Below are 25,057 nucleotides of genomic sequence, written 5' to 3' on the forward strand. Positions count from 1 at the left end.
GAAATTTATTAAATATTTTTGAACGTTTTTCTACGTTTTCAAATATATTGATTTCAACTACAACATAGAATACAAAGTGTACAGTGCCCACTTTATATTATTATTTTTATTACAAATATATTTGCACTGTAAAAATGATAAGCAAAAGAAATAGTATTTTTCAATTCACCTCATACAAGTACCATAATGCAATCTCTTTATCATGAAAGTGCAACTTACAGGTGTAGACTTTTTTCGTTACATAGCTGCACTCAAAAACAAAACAATGTAAAACTTTAGCACCTACAAATTCACAGTCGTCCTTCTTGTTCACCAATCGCTAAGACAAACAAGTTTGTTTACATTTACAGGAGATAAAGCTGCTGGCTTCTTATTTACAATGTCACCTGAAATTGAGAACAGGCGTTTGCATGGCACTTTTGTAGCCAGCATTGTAAGATATTTACATGCCAGATATGCTAAATATTTGTATGCTCCTTCATGCTTCAGCCACCATTCCAGAAGACATGCTTCCATGCTGATGACGCTGGTTAAAAAAGTAATGTGTTAATTAAATTTGTGACTGAACTCCTTGAGGGAGAATAGTATGTCTCCTGCTCTGTTTTACCCGCATTCTGCCATGTATTTCATATTATAGCAGTCTTGGATGATGACCTAGCACATGTTGTTCGTTTTAAGAACTCTTTCACTGCAGATTTGACAAAATGCAAAGAAGGTACCGATGTGAGTTTTCTAAAGATAGCTACAGCAGTGGACCCACGGTTTAAGAATCTGAAGTGCCTTCCAAAATCTGAGAGGGATGAGGTGTGGAACATGCTTTCAGAAGTCTTAAGTAGCAACACTCCAATGCAGAAACTACAGAACCCGAACCACCAAAAAAAAGAAAATCAGCCTTCTACTGGTGGCATCTGACTCAGATGATGAAAGTGAACATGCGTCGGTCTGCTCTGCTTTGGATCGTTATCGAGCAGAACCCTTCATCAGCATGGAGGCATGTCCTCTGGAATGGTGGTAGAAGCATGAAGGGCCATATGAATCTTTAGAGCATCTGGCGTGTAAATATCTTGCAATGCCAGCTACAACAGTGCCATGCGAACCCCTGTTCTCACTTTCAGGTGACATTGTAAACAAGAAGCGGGCAGCATTATCTCCCATAAATGTAAACAAACTTGTTTGTCTGAGAGACTGGCTGAACAAGTAGGACGGAGTGGAGTTGTAGGCTCTAAAGTTTTACGTTGTTTTATTTTTGAATGCAGGATTTTTTGTACATAATTCTACATTTTAAGTTCAACTTTCATGATAAAAAGATTGCACTACCGTACTTGTATGAGATGAATTGAAAAATACTATTTGTTTTGTTTTTTACAGTGCAAATATTTGTAATCAAAAATAAATATAAAGTGAGCACTGTACACTTGGTATTCTGTGTTGTAATTGAAATCAATATATTTGAAAATGTAGAAAACACCAAAAAATATTTAAACAAATGGTATTGTGTTATTGTTTAACAGTGTGATTAATTGCACGATTAATTAAGATTTATTTTTTAATCACTTGACAGCCCTAGTCTCAAATGCATTACAAACATTCAAAAGCCAAATTTTCAAAGAGCTTCCCATTGAATAGGCAACATTTGTAGACACCCTTTTTGCAAGTGCAAATGGATGTGCACATTGTTTAACTGTGTGCCTAACTATCCACTGAGTGTGCACAGATTCCTCTTTGTGCGCTTGTCCAATGGAGGCCCTTTAAAAATTGAGTCATGATTTTACTCAGCACAGCTGGAGGCTGGTCACCATTTTACAGATGGAGAAATGGAAGTGAAGAGGCAATAAGGCTAGAGCCAATGGAGCAATGGGGTGCAGGGAGGTAGAATGAGTAGTGCCTGAGTGGTGGAGGAGGGTATCACATGTCTCTCTCTGTAGGGGAATCGCAGTTCAAAGCAGCACTGTTGCTTCTCTGGTACTAGCTGCTGGTCAGGAGTGAGGCTGTCCCCTTTGTGATGTGCAGCAGTACCACCCACAGCAGGATTGCCCTTGCACTTGCAGGGTGAGCTTCACCCGTGTACAGAGGGCTGGCAAAATGCTTAGGCATCATTTCATTGCCCTGTCATCCTCCAGGTAGTTCTTAATTGGGACAAAAGCATAGGCCTTGTGCTGGCCCTCAGCCTGGAGCTGAATTTCATCTGGAGACCACCACAAGCAGCTACATTAGAGTACTTCATACCGTGATCCACAGTGCTGCAGGCATTCAGGTCTCCTATTTCCTGTACTGTTAGTTTCAGGCTTTCATCTCCTGAAGCTTGACAAATTCAAACAGGAAATAAGGGGCACTCTTTAACATTGAGGGCAATTAACCATTGGGAACACATTACCCAGGGATATAGTGGATTCTTCTTCACTTGACAGCTTTAAATTAAGTCTTGCTCAAAGAGATGCTCTAGCTCAGTGTTTCTCAATGACAGGTCCGTTGACCGGCGCCAGTCCCTGAGATCTCCCTGACACAGTTTAGGAAGGCAACAAACTGGTCCCAGGTGTCAAAAAGGTTGAGAAACATTGCTCTAGCTCAACCACAAGTCACTGGGCTTGGGACAGGAATCACTGGGTGAAACTCTGTGGCCTGTGTTACTGCAGGCAGTCCAACTTGATGATCTAATGTTGCTTCTGGTTTTCAAATCTATGAAGGCCTGAACTCTGCCAACCAGTAAACATCTTCTTAGCAACCAGAAACTAAAAGATTAATCTTCTGAAGGAGTCCAGGGCTCATCCCTCACTGTTTGATATATACCTCAGCCTCTTTCATTTTTATATCTCCCTTTTGAGCTTCTATTTATACCATGCTGCTGGCATGCGTTTTCTTGGTTGTTGGCCTATAATTTTATATACATGTATTTATACTTAAAGTATTTCCTGTTTATGTGCAGACCGACTGGAGACTGCCAATAGGCAGCTAGCCAGCAGAGAATTTGATGGGCATGAAGATAAGGCAACAGAGGGCTTTTATGCCTCTCAGAGTGAGTACTGCATTCATCTCTTCTGAAGATATGGTTTTTAACTGGAGTGGAGGAGGGAGCTTAGTCATCATTTTTTATTGCCTTTGTGGTTAGGTTTTACTTAGCTAGTTCGTTGTGTAACATTATTGCAGCTACCAGACTAGGTTCTGTTGCCTGTTCTTTCTCTGTGCACCAGAGCCATGCAACAGGAGTGAACGGTACACACAAATTAGCTCATTTTGATTAAATGTTTACTTTAAAATGTTGCTTGCAGGGGTAGTCCCAGAACACACACATCTCAGAGAAGCCAAATTCTTCTCTCAGCTGGGATAGGTTCAGAGTAACCTCCACTGACTTCATTGGAATGACTCAGGATAGACACTAATGTGAATGAGAGCAGAATTTGGCCCCTTCTTTGAAGAAGGGAACTGGAGGGACAGCAGTCATACACTTCTTGTGACATCCCAGGCATTTCCCCACAGGTTCAGGCTTCTTTATTGGCGGGATGCTGTGCTGTTCCAAACAGAACAAAACCAAATGAGAAATTTCCCACAAAAAAAAAAATTATGGAAAAAAAATAGTTTTGGGTCAATCAAAAAGTTTTGTTTCGATAAAATCACAACATTTCATTCTGATTTTGACCTTTTAAAAAATTAATCTAAAAATAACTAATTTTCTTTAAAATAATAGCCATATTGAAATGGAAAATGAAAACATTCCATTCTGAATATTTTGAAATGGGACATTTTGATGTTATCAAAATATTTTGTTTCTTTTATTTCTGAACAAAATTTTGTCAAAATCTACATATTTTCTGAAATGTTTCTATTTCTACAAAACCAGCGTGTTTTGTCAAAACTCCATTTTGATGAAAAATTTCCAACCAGCTGTATCAAAGGAGCTTCAATGGGAGCTCAGGGTGTTGAAAACCTCCCTGGTGTTATGCAGCACCTTGTCGGATTTGATCCAGTTGAAGCAAATGTCCTGAATGTGACTTAATCTTCATTTTCTGGTGTGTGTTGATGGTTTCCTTGAATGACAGCATGTGACTATATAGCACTGACTGCATAATAATGTACGCAGGAGGCGAGATTTCAGGTTGCACAGACAGCCTTAATTTAGTCAGTGGATGATTCACTTTGCAACTGTAGCTTTCTTCTAGCATTGTTTTTTTAATATGGAATTTCCTACATTTTAAAAAAAGGAGAAATAGGGAAACAAAGAAATTCTACCATGTGCTGCTATTTGCTAGCAACACTAGAATGTGCTGCATTGCACAGCTTGTGCAATCTGTGAGGCAGGAGCCTCATTCCGTGCCCACCTGTCTATAATGTATTGACTTTTTCTTTCTTGTACAGTGCTTAATAAATACTAAATAGTTCTAGAGGTTTCAGAAGTGTTCTTCTACAAGTAGATGTAGCCATGTATTCCACATAAGTGTGTGTGCTCCCAGTGCATCGGAGCCTGAGAATTTTGCCTCATAGTACCCGTAGCACTCACGCTTCATGGTTGTAGCCCCTCCCCTGGTTATATAAGGTATAGTTTGCTCTCACTGCCTGGGGCTGGAGTCGGAGCTCTGTGTGGTTTTCACCTCACAATCTCTTCTCAGTTACTGAGAGTTTTTTCTCTTCGTAGTTATACAGTTAAACCCTACTTAGTGTTAGTGTTAGTTAGCAAGTTAGTGTCGTTAGTGTAGTTAGTTGCCTTGGGTGATGCCCTCCCAAGGTTCAAACGCTGCCTGTCGTGTTCAAGGGCGATCCCCTTCAGTGATCCCCACATGAGGTGCTTGCTCTGTGTGGGCCAGGGTCACGCCAAGGAGTGGTGTTAGATTTGTTAATCGTTCACAGAAAGGACTCAAGTGGATAGAGACCTTCATCTGAAGCAGCACCTCATCGAGCAGGCCATGAGGCCTGTTGCAGCACAGAGGCCTGAGTTGGATCGGCGGTCGCTCTCAGATTCAGTGAGTGACGCTGCTCTGTGTTGCAGGACTGGCATCTCTCCTAAGAGATGAAGAAGCTGTTCAGCCTCCTGGAGTGCGCCAAGGAAAAGGTCTCATAAAACCAATTGGGACCACTCCAGGTCTCGTGGAGACTCTTCTTCGTTTAAGAGGAGTATGGACTGGTGTCGTGCTACTGCCTGCACGCGGGATGGAGCAGACCCTTCAAACTGCTCCCCAGTACTGCGTAGAGGCATAGGGGAGCACATAGCAGTGACTAGGATTACTAACTTCGGTTGGACATATTCCTGGAGGTTTCAGCAGATGACATAATCTTTAATTAAAGATTAATCTTTAATCCTTGGAGGCTCCAGGACAATCCTGGAGGGTTGGCACCTCTACCGGTGACTCTAGTTCCAGCTCTGGAAGGCCCGTGGGGTCCGGTACCAATGGCAGTGATGCCAGCACTGGGTGTTTACACACTGACAGTATACCAGGCAGCTGCAGATCTACTCTGCCTATCAGTTCTGGGCTTCCCACTCATCCAGGACTTCACTGGGGTTATGGCATCCACGACCTTGTTGGCACCGTCTGGGCTTGTCTCAGTATCTTGGGGTCCGTGGACAACACAGCCTGATTTCCACCTGCCACAGACTGCAGAATTGAGGCCAGTGCGGGGCCTGGCACTGAGAACCTCCTCTGCACTGGTGCACTCCTTGGCACCGACATTGTCTTGACAGCAGATCCTGTCTTCCATCTCAGCACCATCTGCTGCATCAGTTCTAGAGCTGCTGATGTTAGTACCAACGCTGCTCCTGGCCCCGGATGTAACTGTGATGTATTTGGTGTCGGCTGCGCCAATTCCATCAGCAGCACTAATACTTCTTTCCTACTAGGTAGCAGGTGAATCAGATCATCTCCTTACATCATCAGGGCCAGCTCCATCACTGTCCCCGGAGACCCAGGGCGCCTCAGGATTCAGGTTGGGATCTTTCTTCTGCTCTCCCTCACCTGACTGATGCCGAGAAGAGCACTGGTACCAAGACAGAGGCCCCGACCCAGAGTCTCCTCGCCACCAGTGCCCTACCCATACTTCCAGTGACCTCCTTGGAATCTGTGGGATGGTCCTCAGTGTCAAAAGTCACATTCCTCATCCTGTTCCAGAGCAAGACCTGATAGGGGTACGTCGGCGGCAGTGGTGTTCCATTGTGAGTTCAGACATCGGTTGAGCTTCCCTTCTCAGAGTTGTCCCATCCAGATCTGACAGTTCAGGGCAGGACCCATCTCTAGTGGAACTGCTGCTTCATCATCATCCCTTGATGATTTGAGGGTACCAGGCTCCTCTTCTCCATCAGTCCTGAGGACTTCAAGGCCAACCAGGACCTTCTGCAGGGTGTGGCTGCTACCTTGGGCATCCAGGCAGCGTTCCTGCAGGAGAATACTCACAAACTACTGGATATTCTTCAGCCATCTTCCGTGGGAGGGTAGCCTATTGACCTATTAATGAGGTACTACGGAGTCTGCAAACATTCTTTGGAGTACTCCGGCTTCAGTGCCACCTGCAGCGAAGCGTTCAGAGAAACACTATTTTGTACCTACGCAGGGTTTTGAGGGCTTCTATTCCCTAATTCCCTGGTTGTGACTGCAGCAAATGATGGGGCTTGGCAGGGCAGGTGTAAGTCTGTGCCCAAAGACAAGGAATCCAAGAGGATGGACTTAATGGGTAAAAAAATCTATACCTCCTCTTCCCTGCAAATGTGTATTGCAAACCAGCAGCCAATGCTATCCAAGTACAATTTTATTAATTGGACAGCTATGTCTAAATTTGTACACCAGTTACCTGGAGCCTCCAGGGACGAATTTTGAGCGTTGGGAGCTGATTTCTATTTGGTGGCCAAGACATCCTTGCAGTCAGCTTTGGACATGGCAGGTACCTCGGCCAGAGTTGTGGCCTCAGCAGTAACCATGAGAAGGGCGTCGTGGCTGCAAAATTCAGGCATTGCTCCAGATGTGTTGCAGACTATTGAGGATGTGCCTTACAAAGGTCGAGTGCTTTTTCCGGAAAAGACTGCTGAAACCTTGCTCTCGTTTAAAGACTCAAGAACCAGCCTATGCTCTCTTGGGATATATACTCAGGCAGCATGGAGATGTCATTTTGACAGTGAGTGGCAGCATCAACTGTACCACTTGCAACACGCCTTTGGGCAATCCTTCCACCCCCAAGGCAACAAGACTACCCCAGAGAGGGTCATAGATCCCAGAGGCAGAGGCCGTCAGGTCTGGGGTTTGGCCAGCTGACTCTATCCTCTCACAACATCTACCAAATGCCTGTTTTAATTTGTATGTCCAGGGCAGTGATCCAGTCATGATCACTATATCCCCATCCCCCCTGTTTGGGGACAGGCTGTCTCATTTTCATAATGTTTGGGGCTTGATTACTACTGACAGCTGGGTCCTAAGCACCATCAGATCAGGTTATGCCATCCAGTTCTTTTCCATCCCTCCTTTCCACCTTCCTACCCCATCTCTCTTCAGGGAGCCCACTCACTTGACATTGCTCCTTGAGCAGGTTCAGTCTCTACTAGCTTTGAGAGCTGTAGAGGAAGTCCCTGTACAGCACCAGGGCCCAGGGTTTTATTCACAGTACTTTCTGGTTCCCAAAACCGAAGGAGGGGTGAGACTGATTCTTGATCTCTGCAACCTCAACAAATATATCAGATATGTGAGATTCTGGATGGTCACCCTATCAGCTATCCTCCCTGCGTTAAATCAGAACAACTCTGGACCGTCAGGGTGCTTATTTTCACATGACAGTTCTTCTGAGCCACAGACGGTTTCTCCAGTTTGTTGTGGCACACCGATATTATCAGTATACCATACTCCCTCTAGTCTGGCCTCTTCTCCCCCAGTTTTTACCAAATGGATGGGTGTAGTGACAGTATAACACAGGAAAGGGGGAAATTCATATCTTCCCGTAACTACATGATTGGTTACTGAAGGGCAAGTCCAGGGAAGAAGTTCTCTCTCATGTACACTCCACACTTCGCTGACTTGATCGTCTGGGTCTCATTTGCAACAGAGACAAGTCAACATTGGTCCCCACTCAAAAAATTGAGTTCATTGGGGCCTTAATAGGTTCTACAAGTTTGAGAGCACTTCTGCCAACAGATAGTTTTCAGGCGATTTGTCATCTGTATTTGGAGCTGCACTTTCAGCCTTTAACTACAGCTCGAGAGTGCCTAAAGCTGTTGGGTCACATGGCTGCTTGCCAAGTTGCATCTTCGCCCTCTCCAAATGTGGCTGCAGACAATTTTATCATCCAACCCATCACCCCTTAGACAGATTGATTTGGCTCCCTCCGCTCCTTATGGAGGTGGACTGTTGAGGGCAATATAGGCTGTTCCCTTCACTTGGTCTCACCAGCCAGGACTGTTGTCACTGATGCCTCCTTGATAGGCTGTGAGCACATCTGGAGTCGCTGAGAGTTCAGGGCCTGTAGTCAGAACGAGAAGCTACATTTCATGTCAGCATTCCGGAACTTCAGTCCATTTACAACACATATCACGCCCTTTGAGATTGCATCGTGGCTCAGTAGTTCACATTCTTACAGACAACACCACCGTGATGCATTATGTGAACAGAAAGGAGAAGCACACTTGAGTGCTGTGTCAGGAACCAATCAGGGCATGGCAGTTTCGCATTGGAGAGAACATTACTCCAGTGATTAATCACTTACCTGGGGCCCAGAATCAACTCACAGATCACCTCAGCAGGAATTTCTTCCAAAGTCACAAGTAGTCTCTGAAACCCAGTGTCCTGCAATCCATCTTTGTAATTTAGGGCATCACTACGATCTATCTGGTCACTATGAAAGACAATAAGAAATGCCATCTGTTTTGCTCTGAAGGGGGCCTTAGTCTGGGCTCCATGACTGATACCTTTCACCTGGGTTGGGAATCAGCACTCCTCTGTGCTTTTCCTCCAGTTCCAATTATCCCTCGGGTAATCCTCAAACTCAGGTTGGATCATTCCAGGGTCATCCTCATTGCTCCAGCATGGCCAAGGCAATCTTGGTTCTCTTGCTTTCTGGTGTTATCGATTCAGCCTCCCATATCTCTTTCTCTTCATCCCAACCTCCTGACCCAGCATCACAGTCAGATCTTGCACCCTGCACTCAGCCCTCTATATATCATTGCATGGCTGCTCCATAGTTAAATTAGAAGGAACAATATTCAGAGGCTATTCAACAGGTTTTACCTAATAGTAGGAAACCCTCCACCAGATTGGCCTATTTGGCCAAATGGAAATGTTTATTGGTGTGGTCATTGACTCGCAGGGTTCAACTGATGTTGACTGGGATTCAGGACATCTTGGAGTATTTGTTGCATCTTCATGCTTCAGGTCTTGCACTCAATTCGTTGAAGGTCCACCCAGCTATGATTTCGGCATTTCATCCACCCATCCAGGGGAGGTCGACATTTGTGAAAGCCATGGTCTCAAAGTTCTTGAAAGGAGTCCTTTGTCTCCACCTACCAGTGAAAGAACCAGTTCCTTTGTGGGACCTCAGTACGGTCTTAGGGGTGCTGATGAGACCTCCATTCAAGCCTTTGGCATCTTCTTTTCCTCTTCTGTGTCAAAAAACTGCATTCCTGGTGGCTGTAACATGCGCAAGAAGAGCATGTGAGTTGCAGTCTTTGATGGCAATTCTCGAAAGACAAAATGCCTTTGTGGTCACACCCTAAGTTTTTATCTAAAGTGATATCTCAATTTCACCTGAAACAGGCAGTGTATCTATCTGTGTTCTAACCTAAGCTACATTTAACCCTGGAGAAGCAGCATCTTCTTTCGTTGGATGTTAAGTGTTGCCTCGCCTTTTACCTGGACAGGACTAAACCCTTTATTATTTTGCCTCATCTGTTTGTGTCCTATGCAGACCAGATGAAGGGACAAGCAGTCTCTTTGCAGGCAGTCTCCAGGTGGATAACTTCCTGTATTTGAGACTGAATATGAAAAAATGCAAGCTACACCCCTCAAGGGGTGTGAGCTCATTCCACGAGGGTGCAGGCTACATCAATGGTATTTTGAAGTGGCGTTTCAGCATTGGACATTTACAGGGTGCCACTTGGTTGTCTGTGCATACGTTTACCAGTCATTATGCCATTGTATCTGCTCTGGATGTTGCAGTAAACTTTGGTAGAGCAGTCCTTTAAGCAGACTCTGGGCCCCACCTCCTCCAAGTACTGCTTATGAGTCACCTAAGTGCAATACACGGCTGCATCTACTCAAAGAAGATGAAACGGTTACTTAGTATAACTTGGGTTCTTTAAGATGTGATGCAGACGTAGTATTCCACAATCCACCCTCTGTCCCCTCAGCTTTGGAGTCTATACTCTTGGCGTTCAGCGTGAAGGAACTGATGGGGGTTGCGGGGGTGCTGCCTCATATAGCCAATGGAGGGGCTATGGCTACAAGGCAAGGGTACCACTAGGCAGCATTCTCTGGCACCAGTGCACTGTGTTTGCACACACATAAGTGGAATACACTTTTGTATCACATCTTGAAGAACCAGTTACAGTAAGTAACCATGTCTTTTTAAAGGACTCTGTGATAGTTTCAGAGTGAGGAAACTGGACTCAAACTGTTGGATATTCCAGAATATTTAGGCTCTGTAATTCCTTAACATTCTAATATTTATGTCTATAATGTAGCCTGTGGGTGTGTACTTGCTACTACATGTTACTAAAAACACTAAACTTTATTTGAACCAGATCACGTCATACATTATACTGCGATTTAAAGCAAATTTTTAAAAAATCCTTTACTAGGACCTTAGCCAATGAGATACCAACCAAAAGTATACCCAACACTGAAGAACAAATAGTTACTGCACAAATCTTGAATGAGTGGATGTACCATCCTACTAGCTAAATGAGTGTTTGCTAGGATGCATAGATATTGTTCTATGACCACAGATTTCAATGTGTTAAAAGAGTGTTTAAGGAGAAGTCACTCTGCAAAGTGACCTTGTATGGGTTTCATATCTTTTCCTTCTCCGTGGCTTCCATATTTCCATATCAAGTTTGCTGAGTTTACAAGTTAAAAGTAGGAGGCAAATCTTCAGTTGGTGTAAATCAGCCTAGCTCCACTGAATGCATTGGAGCAAATGCTGATTTACACCATCTGAGGATTTGGCTTGGGGTTTCCAACTGCCAGCCACGCTAACTCCACCTGGAATTTGAAAGTCATACTGTGTTCTTTCTGGCTCATGCAACATCATCAGTAACAAAGATGCCACTGTGGGAATGTAGATGATCATTTTGTTGTAGATGCGCAAAGCAGAAGGCAGTCTAGCCCACTCTTCCATAACTGTGTTGGCGCTGCATTGTTAACAGATGTCATTAGACCTGTAGATAGTGTTCTGAATACAGAAGCAGGTCTGTAGAATAAGAAGATACCACTTTCACACAGGCCTTGTCTATTCTGGGGACAGTTTCAAGCAAGGATAGATTACACCAATGCAATTTTCAGTTTATAATGCCTTTGCCTTTTGATACAAAGGGTCTACACCAGGGCAGCTAAACTGATGGCCGGGCAACTGATGGTTAAAATCGCCAGTGTAGCCAAAGCTGTAGTCCCTTTTCTGACTACAACTCTGCTTCAAAAGATGGTTTTATTGACACATAACCAGAAGTAATGATGTAACCGCATGCTGTGCTCTCAGCATATCACAGATAACAATTATAAACAAATATAGCTCTTTGAGATCACATCACACAAATTGGTGTGGATGCTTGGAGTGTCTACTAGTCTAGGCCAGAGAGCCAAATGTGACAAATATGATGTAAAGCTTTTCCAATAATAGAAAAAGAGGGGGCACAGAATTTACAATCTGTATTTATATTTTGTGGGCAGCTATTGCCTGCAGAATAGATTAGTTTGATATGAGAATATTGGTTGAGTACTTTGCTGTTGAGATCCACAAGGAATTTCCTTTTCTCCAGATGTAATGAAAATCCCTTTGCAGTCCAGGTTTAGCAGGGACCATGTGACTGATGTCACTGATATGGTGTCATTTATAAGTCCTTTCTGAGGGGCAGAATACAACTTGGCTTGCACTCTGTTGCAAGCAAGGTCTGGTGTTATGTGGGCCCCTTCTGTACACTCTGTTACATCTTTTGGTAGGAGCTTCAGCCAGAAGACTGCAAGCTCTTTGCAAATTTGTGGCTAAATTGCAGCCTGAGTGCACTCAGTACAGCTTCATTCATATGTGTCTGTATGTACTGAGATCTACATAATTAGAAGAGACAGGTTGTGGTGATTGAAAGGGCAGCCACTGGGGTTCCATAGGCTATCAGAGCTAAGTTCCTATCATCTATGCCTCTCATTTTGATAACATCTGAGCACCTCACCATCTTCAATGGGTCTATCTTCATAACATCCACAGAAGGTGGGGGCATTTTGTTATTCCAGTTTTACAGCTAGGAAACCGAGGCACAGAGCAACTCAATGACTTGTCCTACGACACACAGGAAGTCTGTGACAGAGACAGGAATTGAACCCCGATCTCCCAAGTCCCTGGCAAGCACCCTTACCACTGGACCATACTTTCTCTTGTTTTTTCAAATCAGATTAAGGACCAAATTCTGCTCTAGGTCACACTTGCTATACCACTGATAGCCCCAGTGTATAACCCATGGCCCCAGTGTATAACCCGAAACAGAATGTGGCCATAACAACTGTCATTCTGAATCAGAGTCATTTACCTCAGGGTGTTTTTGCAATCCTGTCTATTTTTTAGCTAATGTGTTATTTAATTCTGGATTATTGCTCTTTATTTATAGCTGTTAATTGCAAAGATGCTGTGCAGAGACCTTGCCTTTCTCAAATGTGAATTCCTGTAGTCATTTAGTCTTTTATCAGTCTTGCAGCCCCTACCATGGGTAGTTTTCCGATGAGCTTTGTCATTAGCTCACCATCAGTAATTGAAACTGTAGAGGGAATTTAGGAGGGTAGACTGTAATTACCGCTGATGGAATTTGGCCAGGACATAAGGGTTAGGACTGCAGCTCTTGTGCAATGGTACCTGATTTTCAACATATCAGAGGCCAGGATTGTGCACATACAGTTTCACTCGTGTTGTGTATCTATAATCACTGTAATTGTGTGTGCAAGTGTGGGAATTTCACTCAGCCCTTCCCAGCTGTGAGGTGAAGGGATGAATGTGAATAGAGGTTAAGCCATAGAAACAGGGGTGGATTAACGGAAAATGGGGCCAGACTCACCAAAACTTTGCTGCCCCACCTCAAAAAATCACCCTTTTGCTGCATAGACTCCTGCTCTTTCTCCACCCCAATGGGCTCCCTGATATTACCCTCTCAGCCACCCTAGATAAACTCTTGATGTCCAGGTTGGTCCTCACTTGCCCTCCCATTAGGAGTCACATCTGTGTCAGTGAAGGCAGAAATAAACACTTCATTCCTCCATGGCACTTTGCTACATCAGGCCACTCAGACTGCTGGACTTCTGGATCCAGAGACCCTGCGTTAGTCTTTCCTGTTGGGATCAGTGCCTACAAGTTCAGAGTGAGACATGAAGTCTGGAATGCGTGGTGAAAGCTTGTCCGACTGCAGTCCATCCTGTATGTCTTTGATGGGTAATCAGGTCTTAAGGTCTGGCAACTTGGCCCCTTTCAGTTAGAAAAAAAATAAGAAAAGCTTCATTCTGTGTCTCAGCAGTGCAACCCCCATTGAATTAGCAGGATTTGTGGCATGCAAGCCTCCCACAGTGCTTTGAGAACTAAAGGTCTTTGCAGCATGCGAAATGACCATGTCTGAATTTCAGTATCTTCTGGAATCTTGTGCTCATCAGTTCTGCATTCATTCTGCCATTTTCTGTGCCATCTTCAAATACTGGCATTTTTGGTAGGGGCTAAGGGTACAAGTGGCCTATATCCCTTTTCACCCCTGTGTCCCTATGACCCCACCGATCTGTTAAGGTCAGGTTCTGTGAATCAGCCAGATCAAGGCTGGAGCTGAATGAGCAGAAAAGGCATATCTTGTTACCTAGCCTACATTCTAGTGAATCAGTCACCCCATGATAGGCCTGGCAACGGCTGCAGCAATGGGTTCCTGCATTTGTAAATGGCTCATGACAAAACTCATCAGAGCGCTTGCTGTGTCGGGGCTGTAAGACTGATGAAAAGCTAAATAACTACTGTAGTGCTCACTCAAGAAAGGCAAGGTCCCTCTGTGGTGTCTTTGGAAATAACAGCTGTAAGTAAAGAGCAATAAACCAGAACTAAACACCCCATTAGTTAAAAAAAGATAATTGTGAAAACAACATGGAGAAATACTGATTCAGAATGAGGGAGATTAATATTTTTAGCAAAACTCTTGGAGCCAAATTCTGCCCTCTCTTATACCAGTCAATTTTGATAGTCCCATTGTTGATGATAATTCTAGAGGAATCAAAAATATTTATTTTAAAGGCTTCATTTTGCAAGACTTTGGGTCTGCTCCTGTTCTGGGTCCCTGGGACAGCATGAATCAGACCAGATCTGATGATCAGGAATGGATGCTCAGGAACACGCCATTAAACAAAGACCGACTTGACCATCCATCTTTAACCTGACAGGACCCTCTCCTGCACATCTGTCTGTCCTGCCCAATCTCAGCCTCTCCACTCGTTCTCAGTGTCTCCCAGTCCCAGTTTCCTGCCATCTGCCTGTCTGCCCTCTCTCCTTGCTCTCTTTCTCTCTGCTTACTCCCAGATGCTCTGTTTCTCCCCTTATTCACCTACTGTCATTTTCCCGGAGGGGAGGGGGCCACCTCCTCCCACTTTCCCAGAGGAGGGGCTACCCCTCCTTTCCATAAAACAATGACTGTGCACTCACTCTAAATCATATATTCCCATACTGGGTAGATTCCCGTTACCATATTTACAAATATATATAACCCAAGACATGTGTGTTTGAAGAGAACCTTAACACACACTCCCCACTGTATTCCCTGTTTGATCTGTCCAGACACACTGAATAGCTCTACTCATTCTCAGCACACTGAAGGCTGACTATCACAGGAAGGGGATTGAACTCTATATAATTACAACCATAACGATAAAAGAGAAATCCTTTGGGAAGCATCCCTTAACAGTCTGAGTATATTGACCCATTACAACAGGGGTGGGCAAACTACGGCTTGCGGGCTGCATCTGGCCCGCCAGCCATTTTAATCCAGCCCTTGAGCTCCTGCTGGGGAGTGGGGTCTGAGATAAAATTTCTAGTCACTATTAATGACTACTAGCTAGTCTAGCTTGTCCTAGAACCCACAAGGGGAGAGGCAATTCTTGATTAGACCTAAGTGGAGCACAGGATCTGGTCTAAGAAGTGAATATAGCTGAATCACTGTGTAATAGCTACCATAATGTAATTCAATTTATCATCCTTGTAGAGAGGAAAATACCAAAGAAGAACACCACAGTACCATTTAATTTCAAAAAAGGAAACTATGCAACAATGAGGAAGCAAGTTAAATGGATATTAGAAAGAACAGTTGCAAGAGTGAAATGCCTCCGCGCTTCAAGGAAACTTTTTAAAAACACCATAATAGAGGCTCAATAGAGGTATATGTATACCCCTAATAAAAAAAGCCCCCAGTAAGATGACCAAAAAATGCCACCATGGCTAAATAGCAGAATAAAAGAGGCAGTTAGAGGGAAAAAGGCATCCTTCAAAAATTGGAAGTCAAATCCTAGTGAGGAAAATAGAAAGGAGCATAAACATTGGCAAGTCAAGTGTAAAAGTATACTTAGGCAGGCCGAAAAAGAATTTGAAGAGCAGCTAGCAAAAGACACAAAAACTAACAGCAAAAAAATGTAAAGTACAGCAGAAGCAGGAAGTCTGCCAAACAATCACTGGGGCCACCGGATGATTAAGGTGCTAAAGTAGCACTCAAGGAAGACAAGGCAGTTGCAAAGAAGCTAAATGAATTCTTTGCATCGGTGTTTACTGCAGAGGATGTGAGGGAGATTCCCACACTTGAGCCATTCTTTTTAGGTGACAAATATGAGGAATTGTCCCAGATTGAGGTGTCAATAGAGGAGGTTTTGAAACAAATTGATAAATTCAACAGTAATAAATCACCAGGACTAGATAGTATTCACCCAAGAGTTCTTAAGGAACTCAAATATGAAACTGAAGAACTATTAATTGGTATGTAACCTATCACTTTAATCAACCTCTGTACCAGATGACTGGAGGATAGCTAATATAATGCTAATTTTTAAAAGAGCCTCTAGAGGTGATCCTGGCAATTACAGGTCAGTAAACCAGACATTACTACCAGGTAAATTGGTTGAAACTGTACTAAAGAATAGAATTATCAGATGCATAGGTGAACACAATATGTTGGGTCGAGTGCTGTAGCTATTTTTAGAAATCTCACATTGGTACCTTCTTTGCGTTTTGTCAAATCTGCAGTGACAGTGTTCGTAAATCAAACAATGTGCTGGGTCATCATCCGAGACTGCTATAACATGAAATATTGGCAGAATGCCGGTAAAACAGAACAGGGGACATACAATTCTCCCCCAAGCAGTTCAGTCACAAATTTAATTAACGCACTATTTTTTTAACGAACATCATCAGCATGGAAGCATTTCCTCCGGAATAGTGGCTGAAGCATGAAGGGGCATATGGATGTTTAGCATATCTGGCAAGTAAATACCTTGCAATGCGGGCTACAAAAGTGCTATGCGAACGCCTGTTCTCACTTTCAGGTGACATTGTAAATAAGAAGCAGGCAGCATTATCTCCTGCAAATGTAAACAAACTTGTTTGTCTTTGCGTGATTGGCTGAACAAGAAGTAGGACTGAGTGGACTGTAGGCTCTAAAGTTTTACATTGTTTTGTTTTTGAGTGCAGTTATGTAACAAAAAAATCTACATTTGTAAGTTACATTGATGAACTTTTTCCATATTTCCTTGGCAGAGAATTTCAAAATTATTGATTTTCATGCTGATTCAGAATGAAGCCTGCTTTTTAAATTCTTTGTAAAACAGAACTTCTCTTTTCCACACAGCTTTAAAAATTAACTGCTCTCCCTCAGGTAAGAGATGATCCAATGGCGAACTTTATGTGCGGGTAGTTCCACTTACATTCACAGGAAGGGTTTCTTTGGTGAGTCTGGGCTGTAATGAATTAACATTATGCTCTCAATAGGCAGCTAGCCAACAAAGATGCTACCTGGGCCTATGAGTTGTTGCTTAGATCTTGTTGCCTTCTGGCTAAAGGAAAGATGGTGAGCATAGCTGGTTGTGAAATTTGATTTTTTTAAAGTCATTTTTAATTTTGAAAATTTGAAATTTTGTTTAAAAATAAAAAGAGGAGGATGAAATTTTGGCAGAAAATGTCCCTATTTTCGGCTGGCTCTAATGGTGAAATTAGATCTGGCAAAGGAGAGGATTACACCCATGACAGAGGTCTGACACTGCTGTGTGTGCTCTGCCATCAGGGCTGTTTGTGTGGGTAGTTTCTGGTACATTTGTTGTGAAGGAAGGGATCACTCATTACTGACATATGAACAGTCACCTAGTAGGAGAAGAGCCAGTTTGCTGGCAGTCACAGCAGGGCTGAAGGGCACATAGGTTATCCTGGACTAGAGGATCAACTAGAGCTCCACTGGGACTAAAGATTAAATTCTGTTTCCTGGAACTCCTTCTGGAAATCCCTGTTGTGGGTCCTATGGCTATGCAGGGGCTATAGAGCAAGAGAATGCCAGTTACTGGAGATTACCATCCTTTCCCTTTAAATAATAAAATCACAATTTCAGTAGGGTTCTAGTGAACCCGAAGGTGAGGATTCTGAGCTGTGGTCAGTGAGGCACTTTGATCAGCTCCCCTGTCTGGCTAATGACACATTAACATCCTTTCTGCTAGTGCATCTTGACCTCCTATTTGGGCAGGTCTGGATTATTTACTGGAAAGTAAAAGGTCTTTGCTTTTTACCCCTCGGCAGAGGCAGAGAAGCAGCTTTGTGCTGGCAATGTAGTGAGAAGTGATTCTGTTCTTTTGGCTAGTTTTTGAAAAATGAAAGCCTTGCGCCTGTTTAACTTGGTCACCTTTGCCCATTCATTTTGTGAAACTGCTGTGGCACGCCAGTGGCAGGCCAGAGTCTTTATTCAGCAGCCCTCTCTGGGGCTCTTCAGCTATCCACTCATTTGTTTTGCCATGGATTGAATACAGTATAATTTGCATTTACTATATGACACCTTTGCACTTTCTGTATGTAGCATCTTCCATTCAGTGATTTCAAAGGGACCTGGTCAGTCATTTACCTCTAACATCAGCAGTAACGTAAAGCCAGGCTGTGAGCTAGTGAGTTCTGGCATATGAGACTCTCTGCCCATCACACCACTGCACAGTTGAATCTCAGGCACTGTGCTGGAGTAGGCCAACCCTCTGTTGCTTTGCATAGGTTTTGTTTTTTTAACATGGTGCCAACTTACCTTTGGCACTTGGCCCAGAGTCTGTGCGCTGTTCTGATAGAGCTGCTCTTGTTCTTGTCTCTCTTCCAGACAAAGAGCACTTGAAGGAGAGGGAGAAGCTGGAAATGGAATTGGCAGCCGTGCGCTCTGCCAGTGAGGATCAGCGGAGACACATCGAAATCCTGGACCAGGCACTGAACAATGCTCAGGCCAAGGTCATCAAACTGGAAGAGGAGGTGAGATGAGGGCATCATTTCCTCTGCTTTGCTGCAAATGATTGCTTGTATTTAGTATTCATTTTACAGCTGTAATTCAGCCCAGCCTCTTAACCCTTTCCAGCACCAGGGTGGCAGCCCCCCTCTTTCCCAGACCCTTCCAAACAGAAAACAATTATAAAACACTGAGCCAGGCAGGATTTGAAAGGAAACCACAATCCCAGATGCTTTCTGTATAACCAAAAGCTTGACCAAATTTCACCAGCCGATGGCTAACGTGATGTTAGGACTTTAGAATACCCTATCTACTAATTTAGGACTTGTGTAATTAATGAGAAAATATCTTATATGGGTATAGTCCATTTCTTCTCAAAGAATCCCAAAGTGCATACATATAGTGTGTGTCTGTGTATACAAACACACACACACACAGAGTGCACCACAGTCAGCCAGATCAATTCACAGAACTCAGTACAACAGGACCAGATAACTTGCATTCAGGAGTATTAAAAGAAATGGCTGAGGCACTCTGATATTTAACAAATCTTTGAATACTGGTGAAGAAAAGCTAATGTCCCAGCATTTATACAGGATTAACATGGGTAACTATAGGCTGGTTAGCTTGACATCAGTCATGGGCAAAATCTTGGAAAGACTGATTGAGTGCAATCAGTAAAGAATTAAAGAATGGTCTCATAATTATTGCAAATCAGTATGATTATATGGAAAACAGAGATTGTCAAACTAACATGATATAATTTCATGAGATTACGAGATTGGTTGAGTTTAAAATAATATATTCAGATTTGTGTAAGACATTTGACGAAGTGTTGCACAACATTCTGATTAAAAAATTAGCATTATACAAAATCAATGTAGCCCTTATTAAATGGATTAAAAAGTGGTTAACTGATGGATCTCGAAAAGTCATTGTACATGGGGATTAGTCACAAATGAGGATGTTTCTAGTGGATCTGTTCTTGGTCCAGTGCTATTCAATATCTTTGTCAATGATTTGGATGAGAACATAAAAACATTGCTGGTAAAGTTTGCAGGGTTCTGAAAAGAACTACAAGAATGATATGAAGTCTGGAAAACCTGCCCTACAATGAGACTAAAGAAGACTAATCTGTTTAGATTACCCAAGCGTTGTTTAAGAGGCGATTCAACCACAGTATCAGAATACTTACATCATCGTGTAGATCAGTGGTTCTCAAACTTGTATTGGTGACCCCTTCCACATAGGGAGCCTGAGTGTGACCCCCCCTTATAAATTAAAAACACTTTTTATATATTTAACACCATTATAAATGCTGGAGGCAAAGCAGGGTTTGAATCTTGTGACCCCCTGAGGGGTCCCAACGCCCAGTTTGAGAACCCCTGGTGTAGATGTACTTACATAGGGAGAACATTTCTGATAAAAGAGGGTTCTTTGATCTAGCAGACAGACAAAAGCATAACGGTATCCAGTAGCTGAAGATGAAACTAGACAAATTCAGACTAGAATTAAGGTGTACATTTTTAACAGCGAAGGTAATTAACCATTGGAGCAGTTTACCTACGGGGGTTCTAGCTTCTCCATCATTTGAAGTCTTTAAATCAAGATTGCATGTCTTTCTAAAAGATCTGCTATAGCTCAATCAGAATTTATGAGCTTGATGCAGGAGTCACTTGGTGAAATTTTATGGCCTGTGTTATGCAGGAGATCAGACTAGATTATCATAATTGGCCTTTCTGGTTTTATCTATGAACAGTGTAATGAGGGAAATTCTGAATAAGGATAAAAAGGCTATGGGACCTTGAATGTCTATACAGAGCAGATCAGACCTTGGTGAGAGGGAGGGTTGTCCAGTGGTTTGGGCGCTAGCTAGGACTTGGGAGATCCAGGCACAATTCACTGCTCTGCCACAGAGTTCCTGTGTGACCTTATGCAAGTCACTTAGTCAGTCTGGCCCATATTTTTAAAGATATTTAGCCATTGCTTCTCTCAGCAACATCGCTGCCGCACCTAACTGATTAAGGAGCCCAAATCTTATTTTCAAAAGGGATTTAGGCACTTAAGAGCCAGAATCCAAATGGGATTTAAATATTTCTTGAAAATGAGATTTAGGCTCCTAAATCAGTTAGACATTGCAACACTGAGCGCAGCGATGCCTAATTACCTTTACTAACCTTTAATAATAGCAATATGTTATTCCCACAAGAAAGGTTGGGGACCACTGGCCTAGATGATCATAATGGTCCCTTAAAAAGAAGAAGGAGTCTGGTGGCACCTTAAAGTCTAACAGATTTATTTGAGCATAAGCTTCTGAAGAAGTGAGGTTTTTACCCATGAAAGCTTATGCTCAAATAAATCTGTTAGTCTTTAAGGTGCCACCGGACTCCTTGTTTTTGTGGATACAGACTAACACGGCTACCCCCTGATACTTGACATAATGGTCCCTCTGACCTTAAAATGTATAAATCTAAGGCTAGATACTGGTTGAGCCAAGAGAGAAACTTTTTTCCTGATCACTGGGCCAGGACCAGCACCTGGATAAGTTTACTGATCCTATGAATTTTTCTATTGTTCCATTAAATGTTTCTTGCTCTAATAAGTCATGAGTTATTGGATCATAAAATCATATCATTCTTATTATGCTCTTGCTTCTTCACACACAGTTCAGTTCTAAGCTGACTAGCAATTATTTCCCCACCAAATTTCTCCTGTTCCGTTTAGCAAACATTTTTCACTTTGATTTTTAAAGGTATTTGTGTGCATCTGGTGATTATGAAATTACAGACTGGGTAAGGATGTCAGAATTGCCCAATAATAATAATTCATTATTATTTATGGACAAGTGAGCTATATTTTTGTGTATAATCAACAAAATTGTTAACAAAGGGCTTGATACTGTGAACACTTCAGTGCATTCCTTTACTATAGTGAATAAAATTACATGCATGCTTAAGCATTTGCAGGGCTGGAGCCTAAATTCCAATTACAAAGCAAAATTTTGCATTTGGTTAAATCAGTGCACTTCCTTTGCAGACAACAGGGTTTCTCAGTTATGAATGAGAGATAATTTGGCTTGGAGTGTCTTTATTGCTACTGATGATGAATGAGGGAGAAAGAATCCAGCTTGACTCTCTGATCCCAGGCTCAGTTTGCAGGGCGGCAGTTAGTAAAACCATCTTTTTGCTTGAAAACTGAGCACCTTTGATCAGTAAGCCAGAGATCATGAACATGGAACCCCACAATACCACTCTCACAGAGTCACACACCCCTTGGGAATCTAATCTTCTGATTGCTTCTGGACATTAGTTCAGATTCTAATCTCATTCATATCAATGTAAATCCATTGAAATAACTGCTGTTTACAGCAGTGTAATGGAGATGAGAATCTGGCCCATTGTTACTGAGTCTAGAAAGGCTGCTTAGAATAAGTTTTGTCTTGCACCTGTATTGTAAAAAAACCTCCATCAATTTCATTCTGATTTTTGACTTGGGTATTTTATGGTCACAGAGAACAATTTTGAGGCATAAGACTCCATTGTCAGTATAATCTGTGGGAAGGTACATAGCTTGATCTAGCATTGTGCTGAAAGAATTCCACCTATTCTGGCTGAAACACCTGAGCCCCCGCTTTATAATTGCTAAGAGCTTCATGCAAAGGACCACATTCAGGAAAGCATTTGCAATCCATAATAACAACTGTTATTGGTCCTACAAAACCCAGGAAGAAAGCTGCATATTCTGGAGCGCCATCTAAGAGCACATTATCTATTAACTAATTATTGACTAGAGCTGGTCAGAAATTTTCTAGTTAATCTTTTTTTGGGGGGTCAAAAAATGCCAGTTCACCCAAACTAACACCGTTTGCAAACCCGGATCAGGTTCAAGGAATTTCCTGACTCAAAAAAGCCAAAAAGGTTTTGAATTGTTGAAACATTTCACTTTGACATTTTCAAAATGAATAATTCCAGTGTTCCAGTTTGAGAGGACTTTTTGCTTTGAAATTTAAGCGCATAAGACCAAAAAAAAGTTCTGAAAAGAAGGTCAAAATCAAAATTAAATGTGTTGAAATTATCATACTGAAACAATTCAATTGACTTGAAACGGGGAAAAAAATTGGTTTCCCAGTTTGCAAAAGTTTAAGATTTTGACTTTTTGTCCTGATCTGAGAGGTGCAAAAATATTAAACTCTTGAAAATATTTGTGAAACTGGAAAACTACTGTTTCCTATTCACATGTATACAGACATGTTTCTTTATAGAGCACTCTTCTAATGATAACTGTGTTAAACATTAGTCTTTCAACCTCCTATCTGGACTGTAAAATGTGCAAAGAACCAAAGCCACGTGAGCACAAATAAATGAGGAAGAGTGGGAGTGTCTGTGTATCTAGACTAGAAGCCAGGAATCCGGTGTATGCTAGGAATTAGCTGTGACTTTGGATAGTCATATTAACCTCATATTGTCATACTGTGACTAAAGTCATATTAAACTCTCTGTCTCAGTTTCATATCTATCAAGTGGCAATAATCACACTGATCTCTGTAAAGTCAGTATTTAACAAAATCCAAACTATCTAACCCCAACTCCTGGGCCGAGTGAACTTTTCGGTAAGGCTAGAAATGTTTTTAATTGGTTTGGACTTGCAGCCTTGCTTTATGCTAATTGATTTTTTCTGTACAACACAGCAGATATGTTTTGAAGGGGATTAAACAATTAAATTGTTGGGATGGAAGAACAAGAACACAATATCTCACCAGAGAGAGGCATTGCAGCCTGCAGGGTGAAGTCTTGAATCTGTCTGCAGCAGTCAAAGTGATATGCATGCAAGTTTAGGGTTAGCATCCAAGCTCCATGGGAAAGAGAACTGTATTTTAGTCACTCTTGATAGAAACAATTTGCATTTTGGATTACACTGGGACTGATCCTGAGAGGTGCTGAGTAATTCCAACTCCAATTGACTTCACTATACCCCAGGATCAGGCCCATTTTTTGTCCTAGTTGCTTCCCTAGGATCAGTTTTCACAGAAGGCTTTGATGCCCTTCTCACTGACATGTGCCTTGGGCAGTCTGTGGCATATCTGAACTCTTCCCCAAAGGTTCTAAGGCATGTTAATTCCCGTCATAGATTAATATCATTTTACCTTGTTGTCCTGCAATTACCACTTCTGTAGCACAGTGGGAGGCTGCAAGAATAATGGCTCAGATAGCAGCTATGATGCACCTAATATCTGCATCCACTTGCATGCCTAAAAGGTCACAGAGAAAGTCTGCAGTCCACTCCCACAAACTCCTGTTAGGGTATGCTACTTGAGCAAGTCAGGATTAATCTCAGGCCATAAAATGCTAGGTTGCAGAATCCTCATGTAACACTGGGCCTATAAATCACTCAGTGCATGCATTAGAAGTAAGAATGGCTTTAGCTGATACTAACAGTCACCCATATTCATCTGTATGACCTAGCCCTTGGTAGACAAGAAAACATTTGGAAACCGTCCAACAGATGTATATCTTCAGCTAAGGGTCTGCAGATGCCTTTCCCATCATCGGAGACTGGATCATGCAGATATACAGGGTTAAGATTTATTTCTAGAATCATAGAGTTGAAGGCTAGAAGGGACCATTAGATCATCTAGTCTGAACTCCTGTATATCACAGGCCAATTAAATTTCACCAAGTTATCCCCTTATTGAGCCTGATAACTTGTGTTTGGCTAAAACATAGAGCTTGATTTGAAAACATCAAGAGAGGGAGAATCCGCCTTTTCCCTTCGTACTTCATCCAGGTGATTAATTACCTCACTGCTAAAGATGTGTGGCTAAATTCTAATTTGAATTTGTCTGGCTTCAGCTTCCAGCCACTGGTTCTTGTCATGCCGTTCTCCACTAGATTAAAGAGCCCTTTGCTACCCAGAATTTTCTCCCTGTGAAATTTAGGTTCAGTGAAAGCCACATTTATATGCAACATGCACATGCCAGTGATTTATGAGATCATATCACAGCCTAATTCATAGACATAAACATTCATGTCATATTTGTTTGGCTTCTGCTCTTCTGTTAATGACACTGTGCCCTCCGCTTGCGCTCTGCCCCCAGTTGCGTAAGAAGCAGGCCTATGTTGAGAAAGTGGAGAAGCTGCAGCAGGCTCTGACCCAGCTCCAGGCAGCATGTGAGAAACGGGAGCAGATGGAACGGCGATTGCGCACACGGCTGGAGCGGGAGCTGGATTCGCTGAGGATGCAGCAGGTGAGAGGCTGATTGGTCGTGGGCCACAAGCACATCCATCCTGACGCCTGGGTAAATAAGGACGGAATGCTTCATGCCCTGTACCCCTGGCATTACCTCCAGGATGTGTCTTGGCAGTGAGAACAGGAGGACTGGCCTCTCACCCTTTGCCACCATGATGATAGTAGAAACAAGAATGGTATTTTATTTGCCCA

General features: G+C 42.6%; 1 protein-coding gene across 6 annotated transcripts in view; it reads left to right on the top strand.

Annotated features, from left to right (window-relative positions):
• Window positions 1–25,057, top strand: part of AMOTL1 (angiomotin like 1) — a 140,133-nt gene that overhangs the window by 91,303 nt on the left and 23,773 nt on the right. For all 6 annotated transcript variants that reach the window (XM_078852313.1, XM_073337507.2, XM_073337534.2 and 3 more), the window contains 3 exons: window positions 2,924–3,013; window positions 18,500–18,645; window positions 24,714–24,863. In XM_078852313.1, coding sequence (XP_078708439.1) covers window positions 2,924–3,013; window positions 18,500–18,645; window positions 24,714–24,863 — 386 coding nt within the window. The remainder of the gene's footprint in view (window positions 1–2,923; window positions 3,014–18,499; window positions 18,646–24,713; window positions 24,864–25,057) is intronic.

The sequence above is a fragment of the Lepidochelys kempii genome, chromosome 1, assembly GCF_965140285.1.
Source record: "Lepidochelys kempii isolate rLepKem1 chromosome 1, rLepKem1.hap1, whole genome shotgun sequence".
Classification (NCBI taxonomy): domain Eukaryota; kingdom Metazoa; phylum Chordata; order Testudines; family Cheloniidae; genus Lepidochelys; species Lepidochelys kempii.